The 24,632-nt window shown below is 42.1% G+C and overlaps 1 protein-coding gene across 1 annotated transcript; it reads left to right on the top strand.

Annotated features, from left to right (window-relative positions):
• Positions 1–3,634: 3,634 nt before the first annotated feature.
• LOC147433372 (uncharacterized) lies at positions 3,635–6,054 on the top strand. The gene has a single exon (XM_086491758.1). It carries the CDS (start codon positions 4,567–4,569, stop codon positions 5,773–5,775), a length of 1,209 nt encoding a protein of 402 aa, XP_086347884.1. The 5' UTR covers positions 3,635–4,566; the 3' UTR covers positions 5,776–6,054.
• The last annotated feature ends 18,578 nt before the right edge of the window (positions 6,055–24,632 follow it).

The following is a 24,632-nucleotide window of genomic DNA, read 5'->3' as shown; positions in this document are numbered from 1 at the left end:
TGAAATAAAGTAAAAATAAAAATAAAATCATCGTCAATGCTCTGACGCCGTTTGAGAAAGTCTTGCAGCACGCGTTGTCGAGCTTCGTCAATGGCCGCCTCTGGTGGGAGAGCGCGAAAGAGAGAGAGTGTCTGATGGGGTGCCTCAGCGCATGAGAGAGAGTTGACGGGCTGCTGCAACTGATGAGCGGGAGATGGTTTTTGGATTTGTAGAAGATTGACAATGTGCTGCTCAAGAGGGTGTGCTGCATGTGTGACAAGCACACAGGGCGAAGTCGATCTGGGAAGGCGGGGGTAGCAGTAGCACGCAGAGGTAGCTGCAGTATTATAAATTAGCTATGTCGGTAGAGTTATGAGGGCAATGAGCAAAGGGGGCAGCAGATGCAGAAAATTCCCGATGTCCATGTATACGAGGACCTGCTCAGGCCTAAGAAAGTATTGCACCGATCGCTGAAGAGATTCGTCTAGGTCCACCATTGCAGAGCTTTGTCAATAGCTGCCGCTGCAGGTGGTCGTGGGTTGAGGTGGAAGAGAGAGAGAGAGAGAGAGAGAGAGAGAGAGAGAGAGAGAGAGAGAGAGAGAGAGTTCATGGTTTGTATACCGCCATAGAGAAGCAATGACTTGGTGAGCAAGTCAAGAGAGAAAATAAAAATAAAAAAGAGCAACCCAACTGGGTGGTCTCCGTCTGCATGCCGTTGGATGCCCCACAATATTATAGCGCAGAGATATTACTGTAGACTATGTCTCCTCTCGCATGCGTTTCGGCCGTTTACACTGATGATGTGTGTGCACGTGTTCTGCAACGATGAGAGGCAGAGAGAAAAAGAGAGACGGCTCAAAAGCTGGCATTCTGGTTGGTGGGGGTGAGATATTGTATGCATGGGTGGTTGGTTCCTGAGAGAGAGAGTGAGAGAGAGAGCATTCGATTGCGTTGTGTGTGGCTGTGATAAGGTATACAGAGCGAGTTTGAGTTTCATCTGCATGAAAAGTGGGTGAGTTGTAGGTTTCTTGATGGGGGTGTTGGGTGGTGGCGGCAACAGCAGTGACAGCTCTAGCATGTATGTGTCAGCGTGTAGGAGTGCGTAGGAATGGAAGCTTGGTGTTGCAGCTTGTCATCGAGGCACCTTTTCTTTGCCGGATCACACCAGACGACCTGTTGTGTGCTATACTACGCATGTGACAACAGTTTTCCGCATGAGATGACGTCCCCCATCTATGCCAGGCACTATTGGCTGCCTTCATTGCACCCGGGAATTGCCTGCACAGACCGTCCACTAAAGCTCAACCCCCTATACCAATCCAACGAGCTGTGCGATCTATGAATTGCGCCATTTCTTTTTATTATTATTATATATATATATATATATATATATATATATATATATATATATATATATATATATATATATATATTAACATATAGTTATTCTCTATGCATGGAACATGTCACCATTTACTCTTTGGGGTCCCATGAGATCCCCGCTAGAATTTTGATCCCTATAGGTTACCAACCATAATATGAAAACTCTCTATCCTACTCTCCGGACTTCTTACCAATGGTGAAAAAACAACATCCAAACAAAATGGTTGATTCTTCTTCTTCTTCTACTACTACTTCTTTGTCGTCGTCGTCTACTAAACACATCCCCGATCATATGAAGAATTTCTCTTAATGAACTATGCACACTAGCTATGTTGATATTATTAGTAGTATTATGAAGAGTGCTAAACACTATATTGACAATTTTCAAGCTTTTTTTCTTAGTATTTAATATTAATGAAAAATTAATGTATGATTAAGGTCTTCACAGATTTTTCCACAACAAAGAGAGACAAAACGATAAAATTAAATGAAATGGAAAAGAATTGTGTAGTTGTACTTATCTCTCGTGCTGGATCAAAAAGATCTAAATTTACTTGAATGTCAAGTTGTAGGTCTCGCTAATTGTTTGTTACCAAGAGCGTAGCCTTGTGCTCTGATACCACTGCTACAGACGGGAGCGTAGAGAGCCCTGCAAAATACCGAAAACAATATACTGCAAGCCGTAAAACGGACAAATCTCCATACCTAGCGAATCCACGAGCACATAATCGACGATATACGCGAACAGAGAGAGATAGAGAGCGGTGAGAGAGTGACAGAACGCGTGTAGGCGCACCTCCTAGAGCGGAGTGCTACGTCGGCACGACGAGAGAGAAAATAGGAGAGGAGAGAAGAAGACACAAGCACTGGGTACAATCTCCCCCCGTGCAAGAGTGTCCATTTCCCTCTTGCACGTATTTGTTTTATAGATTTCTTGAATGGTCAAATTGGTTACAAACTGGCCGGCCGGTCATAATTGGCCAAAGCTCATAAAAGAGCACTTGAATAATAAAATGTACATGATATACAAATACATTTTCATAGGCCAAGCTGGGTCTAGTCTTTTCCACCTGTCAGTTGTAATAAATCATAAAATATCATTTCTATAACAACTTTTCCCATGGGTGCCCAACTGCAAAAAGCTAAGGCGAGAACGTCACTCACAAGTTTGGAATGCTGACAGTCAGTGCCGTAAGCGAGTCTTCAACTTGGGTGTCGTTGAACTGGTTGCCGTTGCAGGAATATTTTTTTGTGTTGAGCCCAGTGTGACTACGTTTCGGTGGCCACTAGCGCAATGGGAGAGGGGCGGGTGCCCCAGTCTGACAGGGGCCTAAGAACCATATATAGATCCCCTTCCGAGGACCACTCGAGAGTGCGGCTTTGTCACACATGTTCACCCGATGTGTGTTAGAATGAGGTGGCAAAAGTGAAGACTGTGGCTACTGCTAGGCGAAAACAACGAGAGCATACCTTGCTACATTGCGGGCATGCATTATGGAATTGAGAAGTCGACCTCGCGCTTCATAGGCGGAAACTCTCGAGCTAGGATACACACACTAAATATCAACTAAATAGCAAGAAAGGATATAACACTGCGTCAGTGCAAAACACCCTCTTATATGGCCTTGTCCGGCATAGAGAGTCGGATAGGACTACATTTTCCTTCCGGATAGTGTTTCGCAAAGGTGAGGTGTGCTTTTGGGGTGGGGGAGGAGGGCTGGGGGGCTGTGCGCTTGAAGGCATCCCCTTTGCGCTCCAGGCCATGCTGCGGTACGGATCATCTATCAGCTGCGTTCTCTCTACTCCACTCTCTCTCTCTCTTTCTCTCTCTCTCTCTCTCTCTGCTTTCCTTGCACTGCATCGTATGAGCTAATTGATCCTGGGGAGAGAGAATAGATTGCTGCCCTACGCAAGCTGCACGGCGACTTTTACAAAGGAGGAAAACACCTATCATTACCTCACTGACTCCCTCTCTCCCTCTCTCTCTCTCTCTCCCTCAACCCCCCTGCTGCTGGCGTGAACGTTCACCAAATCTAGCTGGAGCCATCCGAGCCGATCGACGCCCCGCCCCCATCTCTCTCTCTCTCTCTCTCACAGACACACACACACACAATACACATCTTTCTCACACATGCCGTGGCAACTTCCAAGTGGTTGGCAACTTGGCAATTGAGACAGACAGCAAACACGGAGCTCTTTCTAATTTTACGGAGAAAAATAGCTGGAGCCATCCGAGCCGCCCGCCCCCATCTCTCTCTCTCTCTCTCTCTCTCTCTCTCTCTCATATATCGCTAAGGCAGCAGTGCCATGCTGTTGCAGTCTATCACATCATGGCCATCACAATTATATACCCCTCCTTTGTATTTTGCTCATGCAACGGCGCAACTTGATCTGATGCGCTAGTCATAATTATGTAGTCTTGATGCAGCTGGAGAGAGTGTAGCTGCCCTGCTGATCGATCTGCGGCCCCCCAACTCAGCTTTAATCCTCTTTGATTCGTGGCCGTGGCCCTATATATAATTTCTCCTTCTTCCTTACAATTCCAGCACCTTCACACCACACATCCCGCACTCGACATCATCGCAGAGGACATTATAGTACTGCATTTGTCCATTACCATCCTCCTTCTCCTCCTCATCATCATCATCATCTGATTTTTATTGCAAGCTGCTTGCATCCCCCCTCAATAATATTGTGTATATAAGCTCACTCGTATTGTCTCTGTCTCTCTCTTTTCACAAGCTTCCTCAGCTTCTAGCCACTACTTAATCCACACACGCACACACACACTCAAGGTAGCTCTTCGCTTATCAGCTACTCCATTTAATATATGGCAATAAAACCCCACAATTGCAGCTAGTAGATCTAGCTAGTGCTTTATTAACCACCTACTATTAGATCTGTTAGTGAAGGTAACCAGAAAAGGGTCCTCGTGGTTTATAGTCAATAAGAGAAGGGGACCCTTCATGAATGTACATTGGATCTCAACATACAATCATCAATATAGCATTTTTAATGATTCTTTGATGGGTTAATTACTTACGCAGGCTCTATTTTGAGAGCTCAGAATCCTCGACCTTAACCTCGTCTTACAATTTTTAGTAAGCAATTAATTCATTGCTACCTTAAGCACCTAATTTCTCTTACTTAGCTAGCTGAGCTTAGCTTTATCAACTAGACCCATTAAGGTAAGCAGTGGCCTGCATGAAGACAGCACCACCAGCTCAAACAATTAGCCCAATATCAGCTATGCCCCAAAATACAGTTTTGCAATATCATCAAGATAGTGTCCTCATACGCAAGAAGCGCGTGAGCAAAATTGTTGCTCACGAAGGGAGAATCATTCAAGGTAGCCATCCAGTGTATAGAGGGGTGAGAAAGAGGAGGTGGGGCAAATGGGTATCTGAGATCAGGGAGCCCAAGAAGCAATCTCGCATATGGTTGGGCTCCTTCTCGACGCCGGAGATGGCCGCACGTGCATATGATGTAGCCGCATTGTGTCTAAAGGGTGATGCAGCGTTGCTCAATTTCCCTCATCTTGCTGATAGCTTGCCTTACCCCATCACTCTAGATCCTAGGGATATCCAGAGAGCTGCCTCTGCTGCTGCACTGGCCTTTAATGAGCAACAAGCTTCAGCATTGCTATTTCAGGGCTCGGCTCCATGCGCCCCCGGCCAGCTCTGTATGGATATCATTGATGGTGCATTGCTTGTGGATGGTGATCATGATTTATATATGCAGGGTGGAAGTGAATCTAGCAGGCTCTCTGCTTTCATTGGATCTCAAAAAAGGAGGATAATCAAGTCGGAGCATCAAGACACCGAGACGGACAATACTGCACGCGTGCTGAAAGTAGCAGCTGGAGGGGGGAAGGCATCGATGTCGAGCATGGTGCAAGCGGCAAGAGCGATGCCAGAGTTGCTAGGCATGAATGGCGATGTAGATAATCACTCTAACTCCACAGAGTCATGTAGCAGTGGGGAGGATGAGGTGGAGCAGTACTGGCCGCATGGAATGATATTGCGAAGCGCAGCTACTTCGTCATCGGCGAATACAAGCATGATATTGCAAGATGAGCCAAAGATGCAAATCAGTGAAATGATGAGAAGCATGCTATTATATGATGAGGAGCTGCTTTACAACAGCTCACTTATGAGTGGAGGCGCAGTGCTGCTGAAGGAGATGGCCCTTGCAATGCGTGTCTCGCCGCCACCTCCCCTGATGCAAGACTCTTGCGATAGCTCCAACCACAATTTCATCAGCTGCTCCTCTACTTCTTGCACTTACAACCTTTGCATGGAAAATGCAGTGCCAGATGCAGACTTTTATCCCTTCCAATTAGCAGGCCAATCAGTAGCTCCCCAACCTCAAGAAACAATGGACTCCTGGGTCCTGCCCTTATGGGATAATTAGCTACCCACAGCCCATAATCACATGACCATTTTACTACTCTCAAAAAAAATTAGCTTTTATTTGGCAATTACACACACACACACAGTCAAGGAGAACCCTTTACAATACAAATTAAGCTTATAATCAACCCTATGGTGTCTTTCACATCTCCAAAATTAGCCCAGCTCTTGCCAAGATCATCTAAGCATCAGCTTGAGCATGGCCTCATCCACTACTCTCTCATTATGAGTACTTGTAATCCAGTTTACGGATTAAATTCAATGAATTTTTGTGCCTCAATGTGCGGAAAAAAGTGCTAGAAAATTCATGATTATTTGTAATCAGGGTGAGATCATCCATAACTTTAGGCTATCAATCGCTCTAATTAATTTTTCCTCTCTATATTTAGCCCTTCAATTGAGGTTTCATTTTATCTTTTTATTACACAAAGCCCTTCTATATGAACTGGCATTGTAGCTCGCTTAGACATGCTCACATGCATTGAGTCTTCTAGTGTTATCTTAGGTCTATTCTATTACATATTGATTGATTTCATTATAGAGCATTTCCATTTAATTATAATCTCTCTCAATCTCTCTCTCTCTCTCTCTCTCTCTCTCTCTCTCTCGTTGAAATAAGGGTTGCAGAGATGCACACAACTTGGAGAAGATGAAGAAGCTCAAGGCATACAACAAAGAGTGTGTTGCTTAGTGCTTAAATAGAAACATATATTGTAAGCACTAGAGTGATGGGTGTATATACGATACACAACTAGGAAAAAAATCTCCTAGTGAGGAAAAAAGTGCACAGGTGGTCCTACGTGTGTTCGCACACATCAACACCACATATATGGTAACAAATCTCTCACGAGAGTGATGCGGTGGACGAGAGCTAGCACATAGTGTATAGGGAAGTGCCACGCCTTAAGAACATAATCAATCCACAAAGGGAAGCAAGCCCAAAGCTTTGCGAAAAGCTTTGAACTTCTCACGAGGGAATGCCTTTGTGAATAGACCTGCAAGCTTGTCAGTGTTGGGACAGAAGCTAAGCCGATCTCTCCTATTGATGGTCATCTCTCCTGACATAGTGATAATGCACCTCAATGTGCTTTGTATGAGCATGTAAAACAGGGTTTCTTGCGACTGTTAATGTGCTCTGGCTATCAATGTAGATGATGTTGACAGTGTCCTAGTAAGGTGACTAAGCTAGACATAAACATAGCTATGAAGAGCACCATGTACTTAGTTTCACAAATGGAAGTGGCCATAGTAGGTTGCTTCTTGCTCAACCGTGATATGCATGAACTATCGAGCATGAAACAAAATCCACTTGTGAACACTTGTGTGTTATTAGCAACCAGCCAGTCTGAGTCTGAAGAAGGATGCAAACCAGGTAGCACTGACCCCCCTTGGACAAAACAACCCAAAATGTAAAGTGCCACTCAAGTAATGAAAGATTCTTTTAACATGAGAAAATCATTTGGGTAGAGCTAGACATTAGGCAAAATTTGGACTCACAAAGTGGCCCTTTAAGGAGTTTGACTTTACCTCTCTCTACCAAAACGGGCGCATGGATAAATTTTTGCAAACAAACTCCAAAGTTGGCGGAGGTTTGACAGTTAGAATGTCCTCTTCATTAAGCTCTATCTACTGATATATAGCACGCCATGCGGTTCCTCATATTTTAGAAGATTCTTTTTTTGATTCACCTATGATGTGACAACTCTGTCAGAATCTAAGTGAATCAAAAAAAGAATCTTCTAAAATATGAGGAATCTCATGGCGTACTATACATCAGTAGATAGAGCTTGAAGAGGACATTCTAATTGTCAAACCTTTGCCATCTTTGGAGTTTGTTTGCAAAAATTTATCCATGCGCCCGTTTTGGTAGAGAGAGGTAAAGTCAAACTCCTTAAAGGGCCCCTTTGTGAGTCCAAATTTTGCCTAATGTATTAAAATTTATGACAAGCCTTATACTTAGACTCGGGATCTTTTGCCATGTATTTCTTTTTATATACCCATTTGTAGTGCAAGGCTTGTTTCCCCTTTCGCAACTCTATCATTTCCCAAGTTTCATTAGCCATAATCGAGTTATACTCAGATTGCATGGTTGCTCCCAATTCAAACAATCTTCCATCTCAATAGCATGTTGGTAGAAGGTAGGCTCTCTAGAGTTAGTGCCCAGCTGTTGAAAACACACAGGGGCACGAGAGACACATGTAGATTTCCTCACTACCTGACTACTAGACTCTTCTCTCTCAAGAGTATCACTAGATCTCTTTGGAATTGAGGCTACATCCTGAAATGTCATTTTGCAATATTCAACCTCTGTCAAAGGCTGTCTATGCATCTTTGATTCATTAAAGATCATTTGTGAGATGGGAACGACTCTTCAAGATTCTAGGTGCTAGAGATGATAACCCATCTCTCCATGTGCACCAAAGCCAATAAAGATGCATTTGTGTGACTTGGGATCCCGGCTTCTTTCTAAACTCGTTAGGCACATTGAGAATGCTTCACACCCAAACACGTGTAATCTATCATAATTAGGTAGCTTGCATGTTCACATCTCCTATGAAATACTATAGTTTAGTGGTGTACTAGGTGACCTCTTTATTATATGCACCGTTGGCATAATAGCATGTCCTCAAAACTCTTGAGGTAAATTTTCCATAGATAGCATGGAAGTGACCCTCTCTTGAATAGTCATATTCATGTGCTTAGCAACTCCATTTTGAGCATGTGTGCATGACGTAGTAAATTGCCTCCTAGAGTCCTAATGCCTCACTTACTATAGAAGTTCTTAAAAACTCAGCAAAGACATATTCTCCCTCATTGTCAGTGTGCAAAGCCTCTGACTTCTTGCCTGACTAGCTCTTGACCATAGCTAGGAACCTCTGGAAGACATTAAAGACTTCATCTTTCCTCTTCAAGAGATAGACCTGCACCTTTTGAGTAGATTCATCTATGAATGTCAAGAAATATAATGCCCTTCCTAGAGACTTATGTTTCATAGGCTCTTATCGATCACTATGAGCCAAGTTTAAAGGATTCCCTAACTCCTTGTTCAATGCAAAGTAGTAAGACTAGTCTATTTCCCATATATATGAAATGCTTATACAAAGTAAAATCAAAATAATTTAACACTAGGATATCACCAAAACATTATAACTGTTTCATTCCCTTTTGAATCATATGACGAAGAAGGCTATGCCACAACTTAGTAGAAGGCAGCTCGGCTACATAGATAGAAATCTCTTTTAGAGAAAAAACATACAAGGAATATAATGAGCCAGACTTTTGACCTTTGAGTATGACCAAGTTTCCTTTTTTGATAATCCAGGAAATATTGCAATGTATCTAAGATCATCGAGATGTTCTACTAAAACCAAGCTCTTAGTTAGCTTTGGCACATGTCTAACACCTCACATCATGAACTCAATACCATTGTGCATATGCAACTACACATATCCAATGCCACATATCTCAAGATGATGAGAGTCACCAAGCTTAACTGAACCATGTGTGGAAGCATTACTAGAGAACCGCTCCTTGTGAAGAGTAACATGGAAACTGGCACGTGATTCGACAATCCAATTCTATGCATAGCACTCATCAAGAGCTAACAACACCTCTGGACTCAAATCAAAAGTGAAGACTAAAACATCTAATGGTTGCAACACATAAGGAACAACATCAACAAGTAGAGACTCAATGACATTGAGCTCCTCTATCTTCACACCGCTCTTAGGAGGTGTAGAACCTATGACAATGGCTTTATCCTTCTCTCTTTGTAATAAATAGAAATCCTTTTTCATGTGTCCTTTCTTGAGACAATGATCGCATTCAATGTTTCTCGTGGCTGAAAGCAAAGGTTGGTGAATCAAAAAAAGGCCAAATTTTTTTCCATGTATTTGGTACTTTCGAGGGAAAGTTTGGAGGCAAATGGTGTTTGTATTTCTTTTTTTTTAAAAAGATAATGGTATTTCAATAAGAATGCTTTGTATAGTTTCATAATGGGCCACCCCGTGTACGAGAGTAGTGGTTTCATGAGTGGATTTAGTGGTTCCAAATTTTTTGCCTTGTATTTGAACTTGAGCAGCATAGTGTGTTCTCTCGCTTATCACCTTGCACAGTCCTAAGCTCACTCTCTTCTCAGCATCGCATGCACTTGCAGCAGCAGTACTACTCTCTTGTGTCAGTTCTCCAACCATGAGAAATCCAAAGGCCAGGGGAGAAACTATCAGCAGAGCAGAGCTAGAGCACAAAACCATTCCCAACTCTCTTATGTTAGTTCTCCTACTCTCTTGTGTCAGTTCTCCAACCATGAGAAATCCAAAGGCCAAGGGAGATGTTGTCAGTAGAGTGTCACCTTGAGCATGCAAACTGAAATCGAAGGCCAATGAGAGAGTGTCCTCACCTGGAAGAAGCAACAACAGAGATGTTTCCACCCCATCCCCCCAAGAAACAGAGCTAGAGCAAAAAACCAATCCAAACACAAGGGCTAGTTCAAAACAATGCAAGGTTGCTGATATCGACTCCGAACGTAACTCACCCTTTTTTGATGAAGATAAATTAGTCAAGACATGGTATGCTATTCTTCGCATCAGGCTTGTGTTAATTAAATTTTACATGTTCACTCCCTATGCTTGATGTGACATTTGCAGTTATGTACAGTACCAAATTTGGTACTCTGGAGTATCCCATTTGGTATTGTAGCAATACAAAAATATGAACCCCAAAGGAGCAACCTATCAAATTTCAGTCAAGAGTAGGACATAAAAGGGGGGGCATGGATAGCCCATATCTATGTACATCAAAACTATATCATGTTACATGTCTATAGAAAGAGCTTGGCAATGCAATCCAAATGCACTATTTCCCGACAAATTTGAAGTTAAAATGCTCAAGTTATGGCCATTCAAAAAAATTGCAAAAAAAATTGGTGAAACCGTGGCTACATGCCCATTCTCATTGGTGTAGAGAGTATAGTCCAAAAGCATCTTTGACCCAAAAGAGCCCTTTTGGGGTTCATATTTTTCCTAATGCGGGCATCACACCACATTTAACCTATATCTCAGCGATTTTCTCTGATGTTTTTCACATTTTAGGCAAGAATAAAATGGAGGAGTACCCTCAATAAACCAAGTTTTGTTACATAGCATAAGACCTTCATGAGGAGTACAGCCTCAGTCTAGAAGAAAAACTCCCTAAGGACCTAACTGATGAAGACTTGCCACTCGCGTAGTGGTTAACTGTTTTCAAGTACAAGTACCAAAACAACAGCAAGATCTATTTAAACCATTTGCAGCCACATCTGGTGGAAGACTACAGATTTTTATTCTCCAAATTTTATTAGGGCCCCCCTTCATGTGGTGAATTGACCAAATTGCCAAGTGCTATGCATTTGAGAAATTCCATGCAGCAAAAAAAGACCCAGCAGGGCATACAGTAGCATGGACCTGGTTTGGGAAAGGAGTGTTGCAGATGATAGCATCTAAGAATGGTAGGCTTGCCCGTAAAATTGAGGCGCGGAGGAGGAAAAATTATTCCTCCCCTGGAAGTGTCCTACATTTAGATAAGAAGGCCCGGAGGACTCAAAGTGGCAGCAACATCTGCACAAAACTAAAGCAAGCTAGTAGAGGGGCAGTGATTGACTACCTACCTAATTTCGAGGCATTGTGATAAAAACTGCTAAAATCGGTGTCACATCTAGGATCATCAAACATAACAAACCTAAAGGCCTCTATTCAAGAAAACAAGGACCAACTACTGGTGTGTGAAGGTAAAGAGGGTGTGGCAAAAAGTTTGATGGAGGACATTAATACCCTGGAAGCAGGAATTGTTCCATTGTGGTAGCAAACTCCTGTCCTTGCTGAAGAGATCACAAAGGTTGAGGCCGAGATGGGAGCAAGTTAGTGCTTTTTACGACTGCACGAGGTTCTTGAAAATATCCACAAGCTCCAACCTAAGGTTCAACAGAAGGAGGTATTGTATTTCTGGCTTAGTGCATTGTGTATGATTGTTGAAAGTGTTTCTTTTGCACATAATTTGGTGATTTGGCATGTTTGACTTCTTAACTGGTTTATTTGCTGGTATTTTTTGATGTTTTTGTTACTTTCTTGAACTATTTTGGTTCTTCCTCTAGATGTTTTTGTACTTTTTTAACACTAGCTGTTGTCCAGGTACTTTCCTTGGTACTTTATGGTGCTTCTTTATTTCATTTGGTACTTTCTTAAATTATTTTGGTACTTTGTTGCTAAATCTTGAGTCTTATAAGGTATTGGTGGTTTTGTCTTGGGTGCTATGTTGGCACAATCCATGGTACTTTTGCTACATTTTTGCTCATTTGGTAATCTTAAGGACTAATTTGAAACTGTTTTGGTACTTTTTTGAAATATTTTTACAGTGCTTTGGTAAATTTTTAAACTACATTTTTACTTTTTATAACTGTTTGGGTACTTTTTTAACACTAGGTGCTATGTTGGTACTTTTTATGAGGGATTTTAGTGCTTCTTTATCTCATTTGGTACTCCATTGGACTATTTTGGTACGGGTTTGGTACTTCCGGGTACTCATATATTGTACATTTTGTTTTGTATTGGATGCTATGATGCGACAATCCTCGCTACTCTAGGTGCTTTTTTTTTCATTTGGTGTTGTTTTCACCTCCTTTGGTATTGCTTTGGTACTTTCTAGTTACAATATTTTGGTCTTATAGGGTACTCTTGGGTTTGACTTGGGTACTATGTTGTTAATGTCTTTCGTACTTTAGGTGCTTCCTTGTTTCTACTGATGCTATTTGGAAATATTTTGGTACTGCACATTGGTACTATTTGGGCACTGCTAACTATTTCTTGGGTGCTATATTGATTCTATGTTTGGATTTTTTGTGTTTACTATGCTTCATTTGATACTATTTTGAACTATTTTGGTAAATTGGTACTTTTTTGGAATATATCCATTACAAGTTATTGGGTCTTTTTGGGTATCTCTTATGAGTTTTGAGTTCTTTATTGTACCATTATAGTGCTATTTAGAACTAATTTGGTTCAATTTGACTTGTTTTGGTATTGTTTTGCTACATACTTTGTACTATGTTGTTATTGTTTTGAAATTGTTTTAATACTGCATTGTTACCTATCTATTATTATTTTGGGATTTCTTGGGTTTGTCCAGGAAGTTTTTGGTTCTTCATTAATATTTTACCAATAGCATGTTGTTTGGAACTATTTTGGTACAACTTCACTTGTTTTTAAATTGTCTTGGTTCCTATTTGGTACTAGTTTGAATTTCATTTGGTACTGTTTTTATATTATTTGATACTGCTTGTGTTCTTCCTTGCTAATTGTTTCCTCTAGCTGGTAGATAACTTAATAGAGTATGTCTGTTTTGCAGATGGAGTATGCCAAGCTCTACAATGAGTGCCTAAAAAACAAAGACCATTACAATTTTCTACGCAAGTTGTGTGTTGATGTGAAGAGGGGGATGGCATACAGAGTGACTCCAAGGCTTCATGTTGCAAACACTGAAAACACAATTCATGTGTCTGGTACTTGTGTTGCCTGTGGAGAGGCTTTGGAGGTTGCTTACTTGGTTGCCTGTGGGGAGGCTTTGGAGGCTTCTTACTTGGTTGGTACCTTCATGCTCCCCTATCGACATTAGTACCATCCACTGTGTTTTGCAGTTGTGTTAAGAACAGAAGATATTTGCGTGAACGCACATTGCATCACCACAATCCCTTCGGAGACAAATACACTACAAGAGGCTATTCATATTAGCGACGCTCACACAGCGACACTCAAAAAAAAATTCCCGACGTCGCTATGAGCGTCGCAAATTTCTTTGTAAATTTGCGACGCTCATAGCGACGCCGGCTGGGCTAAAAAAATTACTGAGTGCGCCCAAAAACTCAGATCTCAGATCTGAGTTTTTCGGCGCCCTCAAGCAAGGAGCAGGTAATGCTCTCCCTCACTCTCTCTCTCTCTCTCTCTCTCTCTTTTTCTTCTCCACACACACACACACACACACACGAGGAGAGGAAGGAGAGCTAGGTATGCTCCTTCCCTCTCCTCATTCTCATGTTCCCTTCCCCTCTTTCTCTCTCCCTCTCTCTCTCTCTCTCTCTCTCTTTTTCTTCTCCACACACACACACACACACACGAGGAGAGGAAGGAGAGCCAGGTATGCTCCTTCCCTCTCCTCATTCTCATGTTCCCTTCCCCTCTTTCTCTCTCCCTCTCTCTCTCTCTCTCTCTCTCTCTCTCTCTCACACACACACACACACACACACATAGTGTTTTTGAGAGAGAGAGAGAGAGAGAGAGAGAGAGAGAGAGAGAGAGTACAAACAAAAACAAAAACGCACACACACATACATAAACAAAGAATGCACACACACATTGAGAGAGAAAAAGAGAGAGAGAGAGAGAGAGAGAGAGAGAGAGCATGAATAAACAAAAAACGCACGCATTGAGAGAGGAAAAGAGAGAGAGAACATGCATAAACAAAAAACTCACACATTGAGAGAGGAAAAGAGAGAGAAAACATGCATACGATCCAAAAAAACGCACACACATTGAGAGAGAAACTAATTTAACGTCGTAGGAAACTAATTAAAATTAAAAGAACTAAAGATCTAGCCGACGAGGAGTTGAACTCAAGACCTATTATTCAAGAGGGAAATGGCATAATCAATCTATCATACTTGGCATGGGTGATAGAAAGGTTATACCATTTATCTCTTTTTATTGGCACACACATCCACACACGCGCACACACACAAGAAGAAGAGAGTTATAACGTCGTAGGAAACTATCTTAAAAGACGTTAAAGATTAGGTTATATGTAGACTTACATTAAATTAGATTTAGGTTTATTTTTAACTAGATTTACGTTTATTTACGCTAGATTTAGATTTACGTTATATTAAATTAGATTTAGGTCTCCATAGACTGCGATGCCTGCATGAAGCGGGTGAAGAAAGCCCTCAATGGAATATAGGGAATTGCTGCCTTCACTCATGGTGGGCTCCGTCGATCCAAAAGTAATGGTGAAATGTCTTCAGAAGATAGGGAAGAAGGTGGATCTTCAGGGCGGCAAGAGTCACTACATCCCCGACACAATGACCATCTAGACAACCTCTAGTCATTCAACAGCAACTTCAAAGTTAGTAACAAGAGCAAGAACGGTCTAAAGGGCCAATTGCTGTCGTCAGATGTGGATGGAGATGAGGCAGCGTCACCGCCGGAAGTTAACTCTCACATCTTTAGTGATGAGAATGCCAACTCTTGCCGAGTTATGTGAAAAATTATGTGTTAAATCAGTTTTAAGGTTCTTATAATCCCTGTTAGTTTAGTTCTTTGTTTTTAATATAACATAATTTACGTTAGATTTAGATTTATGTTATATTAGATTAGACTTAGGTTTATTTAGGTTTACCCACACACACACACACACACACACACAAGAAGAAGAGAGTTTTAACGTCGTAGGAAACTATCCCAAAAGACGTTAAAGATTAGGTTAGATGTAGACTTACGTTAAATTAGATTTAGGTTTATTTTTAGTTAGATTTACGTTTATTTAGATTTATGCTTATTTACGTTAGATCGAGTCCACGCAAGAATTACTTACGGTTTAGGGTTTAGAGTTAGACGAACAATGAAAAGATCTACTGTGAAAAGATGTTAAGATGCTGTGAAGTGCTACAGCTAGAGAAGAGGCAAAGGGGTTTTGTCCACTACATGCAGTATCATGTAGACGTGGGTGTGTAGATTTCTTGTACCCACAAATATAGGTATTGACCAATAAAGACGAGATTATAACCCGGTGGTTCTGATCTCCGTGCACCTCTAGACCGAGGTGTGCGGAGATTGGACATGACTAGAGAATGTGATGTAAAGAGAGAGAGAGAGAGAGAGAGAGAGAGAGAGAGAGAGAGAGAGAGAGAGAGAGATAAGACGAAGAATGCCAATAGAATATTAAATTTGTTGTCCAGGTTATAAGTTTTTTATCCTCATTACGAGTAGCGACGAGGATGTGGGACCGTCCAACCGAAACACCTATCTCTCAACGAGGGTCTTATGTCCTTGTAATCAATGCAAGCATGCTATGCGACGGACAAGACGTGTTTCTTTGCAGCACGTTCGTGAATTTGGCGAGTTCGATCCATCTATTATAGATCGAGTTGTTGCCAATTATAACTCGTCGGACTCTGGCGCTGGCCAACAAGCAGCAATCTTGCAACCCAATAGACGTGTTCGCAGGCGCTTTGGTCAAGCAGCATATGTGAGGCCACAAGATGTAGCCTCTGACAGCTCAGGGGATGATCATGCAGAGCACATTCCCAACGAGGCAATGTTTGAGCCCGAGATTGATGAAATGATCGAGACGATCATGGATTCAGAAAGGCTTATCTATGATGATATGAAAAGTGAAGCCGATACGCCATTGTATAATGGAGCACGTATGTCTAGATTGAAAGCACTCCTAATTCTTCTCAACATGCAGGCAAAGTTTGGATGGAGTGACACTAGCGTCACAGCGCTTTTCAGGTGATCTATTACAATCAGTTTACTTTAATAAAACTCTAAATGTATAATGATCTGATAGATTTTTACACGACTGTATCATATTTTTATGTTGTGTAGATTGCTGAAAGAGCACATACTACCAGCTGACAATGTGATGCCAGATTCCTGAGATGAAGCAAGAAAGATTTTGCGAAACTTGGGGATGGATTACAATTCTATCCACGCTTGTCCTAATGACTGCATTCTTTTCAGAGGGGAATACATAGACATGGAGAAGTGTCCGAAATGTGATTCCGAAAGATATCGAGTAGATCTCCACGGGACAAAAATTCCACAAAAGGTTTTGCGACATTTCCCTCTGCTTCCTCGCATCAAGCATTTCTTCGAATGTAGGTCCATGGCCGCCCTAGCATCATGGCATGAGGAGAATAAATCTTCGGATGGTGTGCTACGAATTCCTGCAGATTGCGTAGCGTGGAAACATATAGATGGAACATGGTCGGATTTTTCTAGGGAAGCTCAAAATTTGCGCTTAGGCCTGGCTATGGATGGCGTAAATCCATTTGGTCAAAGATCAACATCTTACAGTGTATGGCCCGTTGTCATCGTCAACTACAACATTCCCCCGTGGTTGACTACGAAGAAGGGGCACCTATGGCTAATTAAGCTTGATTGTGCCAGGGCGATATAAAGTGGGGAATATGGATGTGTATCTTCGTCCACTATTGGAAGAGCTACAACAATTATGGATTGGCATAGAGGTGGTGGATATGAGCCGACACACAGGACGACGGAATGCTTTGATCAGAGGCATTCTAATGTGGACCATGCATGACTATCCCGGGCTAACAGAATGCTCAGGTGATCTATTGACACTCCTCACTCAGACAATGTTTTTGCCCATAGTTGATCTATTATCATGTGTATACATGCAGGGCTTCAAACAAGCGGATACAGAGCATGTGTCACATGTGGACCTAGACTGAATGCACGTAGGGCACCCTCACTGAAGAAGCAAATCTACGAAGGTCATCAAGCGTATCTTCCAGAGAATCATGTGTTACGCGACGTCTTTTTGGGAAGAGAGCCACCAAGGATGTCTGCACAAGCATGGTTAGAGCAGAAGGAGATGTGCGATGACGGATTGCCTCCAGGGATGAAGAGACTATCTCTATGGTACGAGTTACCATACTGGCCCCGACTCATGATCAATCACTTGCTCGATCCAATGCACATATTCAAGAATGTGGGTAATCTACTATGGGACCATCTGACCGGCAAGAAAGATGCTTTGGGAGCCAGAGTTGACCTTAGAAATGTGGATCGTATGGAGCAATATTGGCCGCAAACAGCGTCTGATGGATCGATAAAACTCCCTAAAGCACCATGGATTTTCACAGGAGCCCAAGAACGCAAAGTAAAAGAGACCATTCGATCTTTGCGGACCCCCACTGGCGTAATGCACTCGCTCCGAATGTGTTTTACTAAAGAAGGAAAGCTTACCGGTTTGAAGTCACACGATTGGCATAAAATGTGTCAGGTACGTTCATAGTGGACTTTAATATCATTGCATAAAATGTGGACTTTAATATCATTGCTGCACATACTTTACAGTTTATTTTACCGGTTGCCATTGAGGGATGTTTGTCTCTTGACATCCGTAACACAATCTACAAACTTGCAAAGCTGGTGCAATGGATCTCACAAAAGGAGATCAACGTAGACTCCATACCATTCGCCAAACTAAATGCTGCGGAGCTTGTGTGCATGTTTGAGAAACATTTTCCTACTACAATGCTAACCATTCAGGTGCATCTTCTTGTTCACATAGTTGATGAGGTGGAAATAGCTTGCACAGTTCATTCCAGATGGATGTTCTTCTTAGAGCGTTTCATGAAAACGCTTAAGGGATATGTGCATCAAAAGGCACGTCCGGAGGGTAGCATGCCAGAAGGTTGGTTGGTATCAGAGTCCCTAGTTTACATTGGAGAGTGGCTAGACGGATTTGATAAATCCCGGGACACGCTATGGCGAACCATAGATGATGAGCGCATATCTGGGATTGTCATGTGCAATCTCGGTGTTGAGAAGAAGATGACGAAAGATCTAGAGGCTAAAATCAACCGATTTTGCATGCTTCACAATCCAGTGATGCAAAAGTGGATTTCACAATATGAGGATGCAAAGCAAGAGCGACAAAGGGCACGAATCGAGTGGAGACGGGGAAGACGACCACCGATGCACTATCCAGCGGTTCTGGAGAGCCTACCAACCTTCATGAGCTTAAGATGGTTGCACAACCAATTGAAAAGCGCACAACAATGCGGTGAAGAAGTGACTGAAGAAGAGTGGGAGTACTCTCCGGGTTGCGCGACCAAGGTAAGTTTGCAATGTACGACTAGCAAGTGACTTTATTTATAAACGTTTGAACGGCCACTCATAATCTTTGTTCGTTGTAGTATAAGTCATACACAGCATCATGGTGTAAAGGTCGACATTTTAGGGTGGAACGAATCGACAAAAAGTGTTTTACTCAAGATTGTGGAATCATGGCAAAATTTGAACAGTCTAGTCGACGACGTTCCTCTGATGCAGATCCTATGGTGGCGGAACTCACTTACTTTGGCACGCTGCAAGAGATTTTGAGGATCGATTACAGAGGATTTTTTGTCGACTTGTTCGACGTGCAATGGTTCAAGATAATCATGGAGGGTCGCAACGCTACTGTGCGTAGAGGAGAGTCTGGTTTTCTTGAGGTGGATTCTACTAAGAAATGGACTGACCTAAGAGACACTTTCGTACTACCCGAGCATTGTGAACAAGTAAGTATGTAAATAGTTAACATCCCCCTTTTACAAGTTATGTGCTTGAAAGCTCTCATGTAAGTTATGTGGCTCTGGCAGGTAATATTTCATCCTACAAAGTCTACATCAAATTGGTGGTACGTCATAGAGGTAGCCCCTCGTAGTGCAAGGACATATGAAGGCTACCATGTGCCAATCACAACGGCATCAATGGAGGAGATCAGAGAAGATGCTCAATCAGAAGCCGCTGCGGTGGTGCCAGACGAGCATCAAGATGCTACTACTCTATATGGGGTGCATGCAGAGGAGCTACAAAATGAAACAGAGGATATGTGTTTAAACGGAGAGCTCTATATAGATATAGGAAGTTATGCTGAGTTATGCGAGGATGAGAGAGAGATCTCTTAAAGACACAAATATTGTATTTGAACAATTTTGCTCTGTGTTGTAAAAGCTCTGGCTCTCTAAGTACCTTCCATGGTGTATAACGCTCTTTTCTACTCGCGCTCACATCTTTTGATTGAAAATTCTGAGTTTTCGACTTGCCTCTTCTATCACTCAATTCATTGCGTCATTGTATTTATATGCGTCATTACGTCATTGTATTTAATGGTCTTTGCGTCATTGTCTACTCTATTCATTCAATATTAAGTTTAAATATTCGTGTGTTTAATGCAGGTATGGATGATGAGGAGTTTCTTTCTTCTTTGTCACCGCAACAGAGACAGTGGTACGTGGAGCGTCATCGCTCTGGCGCATCATCACGCGTTCCTACTCCATCCGCATCTCCCTCTCTTTCGGAGCATTCGGCGCGCTCCGAAGCTTCGGCATCGACGAGACGAGCTTCACACTCGTCTAGACACCGGCGCTCTAGTGGTGGAGGTGGCGGTTTTTTGGGGGATTCCGCCACCGATGCCTCCACACGGCCTCGTGTTCAACGAGGCTCTTTACCCTCCCCTTCTTTGCCCACCCCCACACCAGCCACAGCATCGCCATCTACGCCAAGTTTTGCACGGCTGACTGTTCCTAGAAGCTACACACCTCTACCTACTCCGCCAGGAGCCACCCCACTCGACACTCCTCTCTTCGAGGCCCAGACGCCGGTGGAGACACCTAACGTCCGTACCCCCATCGACACGCCGCTAGAGACCCCTGCCGGGACACCCAGGTTCACACGTCACCGGCCAGAGGGCTTGCCTTACTCTGTCGACATCAGCGGCGGCATCATCATGGATGATGACGGCAAGAAGGTGATCTCGCGCATGCGTGGTCTTTTCTCTCAGCTGTTTAGACACTACATACTAAACAAATGGAGTGAAGTACGAAGTGATTTAAAAAACAGAGTCATCAGCATACTTCATGATGAGTTTCCCGTTCCAACACGGGATCAGCGCTTCAATGAAGACCTGATGAAGATTCGAATGCGCGAATACTGCAAGCACAAGCGTTCCGAAGTGCAAAAAGCAATCAAGAATGGGTGGAACAGGCCAGATTGGCTGGCCAAAGAAGATTGGAAGAATGCGAAGAAAGCAGCGCGCGAGAATCCCGACAAGTGGAAGAAACAAAAGGATGCAGCCAGAGCGCGAGTAGCTGCATGGAGCTCGCACCACTTGGGGAGCGGTGTATGGGCATCATTTGAGGCCGATTTTGTAAGTGTTTTCACATTGCTCTTTATGTTTGATAGTTTAGGGTTTATGAGTTTTTTAATTCTAACATAATGAAATCTTTGTATGTTTTGACAGTGGTCGATGACAGGACGTGATCCCACACCGTATGAGCGCGAGTACGCAGGCAGGAAGGGCTTAAACGCCCTGATGGACATTCTCAGTTATCGCGGCGGCATGGTTAGTATTAGGGTTTACTCTTTTTTATTTTTTGTATTGTTTTATAAATGTCGTTATATGTTTATACTTACTGAAAGCTGTCTTATTGTCTTTTTTTGCAGAATCCGACAGATACGCCGCTTGGACGCGATGAGACGTCTGACTAGACGACGTCAGTTTAGTCGTAGCTAGATAGCATTAGTTTAGGGTTTCTCATAGCTTATGTATCATGAGACGGATTTTATACGTCTTTTTGAACCATGTATATTATTACATTTGTCACCGCAGTTCCTTTTGCCAATCAATTCTTTATGCCTATGATGTTGTACAATTGTCATTATTACATTTGCCAATCAATTCATTTTGCCTATGATATGTACAATTGTCAATTTTGCAAACAATGCGTCTTGTGGGTGACTATTTTGGGTCTATTATCTACCCTTGCACTTTTTTAAAAAAGTGAATCAAGTACAATATGGTTGATGGGTGGCAGGGCATTCAATGCCCTGCCACCAATAAAAAATTCTCTCGGGCATCGCTATAGTCTTCTGTGTAACCGTCGCTATAATCGTCGCTATGAGCGTCGCTATAATCGTCGCTATGAGCGTCTCTATATAGCGACGCATATAGCGACGCATATAGCGACGCTCTCGTAGCGACGCTCGTAGCGACGGTTTTAGCGACGCCGGGGGTTATAAAAACCCAGTGTATTTCCGTCGCTAACAGCGTCACAAGAGCACACAACCTCTTGTAGTGATACTTGGGTGTCAAGGAGGTCATTATTGAAGATTAAGTGGGGTGTCGTGTTGGACACTATGTTTATATCATTTTAATTAATGATCTAATCTTGTCTTTCATCTTCCTGTATATGTAGGTAGAGGATCTTTTGGAGCAGGCATCCATGACAACACCCCAATGGATCAAAACAATGTCCGTGGTCATAGCAAGTCAGATGAAACTCACATGTTCTAGGAAGATCCTCACAAGTCAATTCACAAAATTTTGCAAGACATTGATGCAAGCATAGTGGAAGGGAAAGGGGTTGTGCCTACTATAGACTCAAGTTTGGGAGAAGATCAACTGAATCTAAAGTGCCAAAAATATTGTAAGACTTTGATGCAAACATAGTGGAAGGGAAAAGGGAATGATCCTATTGTAGATTCAAGCTTAAGAGAAGATCAGCTGAAAGCTGAAGTGCAGGATATACTATGTTAAAACCTTGATTCCAGCACATCAAAAGAGAAAGGGGATGAGGGAGATCAGCTGAAAGCTGAAGTGCAAGATATACTATGTCAAAACCTTAATGCCAGCACGCACATCGAAAGGGAAAGGGGATGAGGGTACTATGGACTCAAGCTTGGGAGAAGATCAATTGAACACCAAAGTGTAGGAGGGTTAAACAGGGTAAAGAGGGAAGGGGATGTCAAGAAAACCAACTGGGGGAAAGTGATTCAATTGAATAAGTTGCTAAAATGGAGATTGACCAAGGCAAGAACATCAACGAAGAAATGCCAATTGAAGAGGTGGCAGTTGAAGTTCTCTCGGCGGTAGAATTTTTGGATGCGACATCAGAATTTGCAGAGGAGAAGGTGGGTAGAAAGAGGAGGAAGAAGGGTAAGTGGACGACATAACTTGCTAAAAGTGCACAGGAGGTTGTAGGTGCCGAGGAGCCCAAGGGCTTGCAGGAGGCTTTTGGCATGGAGGAGGCCAAAGGGGCTAAAGGCACAGAGGAAGCCAAAGGTTCAAGGGAGGGAAAAGGTGCGAAGGAGACACTTGATGCAACACACTTTGAAACATATGATAGTGATACCCGTTTTTCGGCTCTTTGTAATTGCCACAGTGAGTTACCTCACCCTACCAAAATCATCCAAACACTGTGGCTATCCCTACCATTTCAGTGTACATAGGCGTGCGTGAGTCACGGGACTTTTCCCATATCTTCTTAAAAAACCCTCAATTAGCTAGTCATTGGGCTAGTTGAGCCAAAAAAAATAAAAAATTTCTAAGGATATTATGGCCCATTTGTGTGTAAATATTTCATTGTATATAGGGCCTAAATAAAAGGATTTTTCATAATTATTGTGGTATTTATTTAAATATTCTACCTATGGTGTGTTATTTATGCTATGTACATTGACTCACCATTACCATATTTTTTCTTATCATTTTGCATACTCTTTATTCCATATAAAAAGAATTTCATGCAAGCTTCTCTTATTTTTGGTGTAACTCCATCCCAACAAAAATCCAAAAAAACTAGTTCTATTTATGTGTATATTTTTTTCACTATTGTGATTTTTTCCTTCCTACATATATTCTCTATTACTCTCATAAATTAGACCACCAAAAATATTCATCTTTTTATGGTAGACTTATAATGAGAGAGATTTATTTTGACCCCTTTATATTTTTCCACCTATATTATTTATATTTGACATGTACATATTTTTTAGACCCCTCAATATTTGATTTTCTTAGTTGTACTATTCACTTATATCATGATCTCAACAATATCTTCAATTATAGACCTACTAAATAAGGTCAAGGGTAGGTGGCATGCATACATGCACTATGGAGGGCTGACTCTTGGAGGTATTCAAAAGAATCATCCAAAGAAGGACCCCACAAGGACATTGTGCAGTGGAAAAAAACGGTCGGTTTTGCTGAATTTTTAAAGTTCACTTGCTCTCCGAATTTGAAAAGGTGATACAAACAAAAGTTGTAGCTCGTGGGCTGAACTTTTGCCTCAAATTTTTTCATATTTTTTTGAGCTACGAGCTGTGAGCTATGATTTTATTAATGGACCCCAATTTTCCCATGTTATGCAGCCACACTCTCTCTTCCACTTTATCATTTTCCTCTTTCACACACACTTCTCCACTCATCATCCCCACCTCTCTCACCACTCCTCTCTGCACCCTACTCACCTTCTCCTCAACCTTGAAGAATAAGAGAAACCATGGTGAACTCATACCTCCCACACACAATTCCATTCCAAAATTGACCACCTAGTCTCATTTTTCCTCCTCCAAATTACCCATATCTTTCAAAAAAACCACAAAATTCAGCCTCTTCTCTTAAAAGACAGCATCATGGTGGTTGATTACTCAGCTTCAATTACCTTGTCTCTCAAGGAAGGTCAAGAGTGGAGAAAAAATGTACCGTCAAAGCTAGTGGACCGTCAACAAGCGTCAAAATTGGCCCTACTCAAGACACTTGGAGCATCAACCTTGTAAGAAATCCACCTTTTCTTACCTCTTAAGAGTTTTTCTTCCTTATTTGTATCCTACATGGATACTCCCATTGTAAATATCCAATTCCATTTGTAAATTAATACTAACTCTACTAACACTAACCCACTATGAAAAGTCCTATCACCTCCATTTCTCTCCTCTCTCTTTCCCCACCAACTTCTTGATAATTCCAAGCAAAAGAAATTAGATAAATTGCTGAAAATCTAACCCAACCATGGTTAGAGGAGTAACCCTAGCCTTCAAAATTGCTATAAAAGGAGGGTGTAGCTAGCACAAAAAGGGGGAGACATAAGCAAGAGCACTATGCTATAGCTTGAGAAGCCAAGCTCAACCTCTCTAGAAGGAGCTCTTGAGTGGAAGCTCATTGTCTTATGCATGTGCATGTGTTGTAATAGGGGATTAGCAAGGGAACTCTATGTCATTGTAAGAGAGAGAGTGATCATTCAATTGAGAGTAGGAAATC

This window comes from Adiantum capillus-veneris, chromosome 20 (genome assembly GCF_014529385.1).
Source record: "Adiantum capillus-veneris isolate H3 chromosome 20, ASM1452938v2, whole genome shotgun sequence".
Taxonomy (NCBI): domain Eukaryota; kingdom Viridiplantae; phylum Streptophyta; class Polypodiopsida; order Polypodiales; family Pteridaceae; genus Adiantum; species Adiantum capillus-veneris.
This window is presented reverse-complemented; position numbering and strand designations above follow the sequence as displayed.

What these genes read in the sequence shown, in the direction of transcription:
- LOC147433372 (XM_086491758.1), top strand. Translation starts at nt 4,567, where the DNA reads ATGAAGACAGCACCACCAGCTCAAACAATTAGCCCAATATCAGCTATG.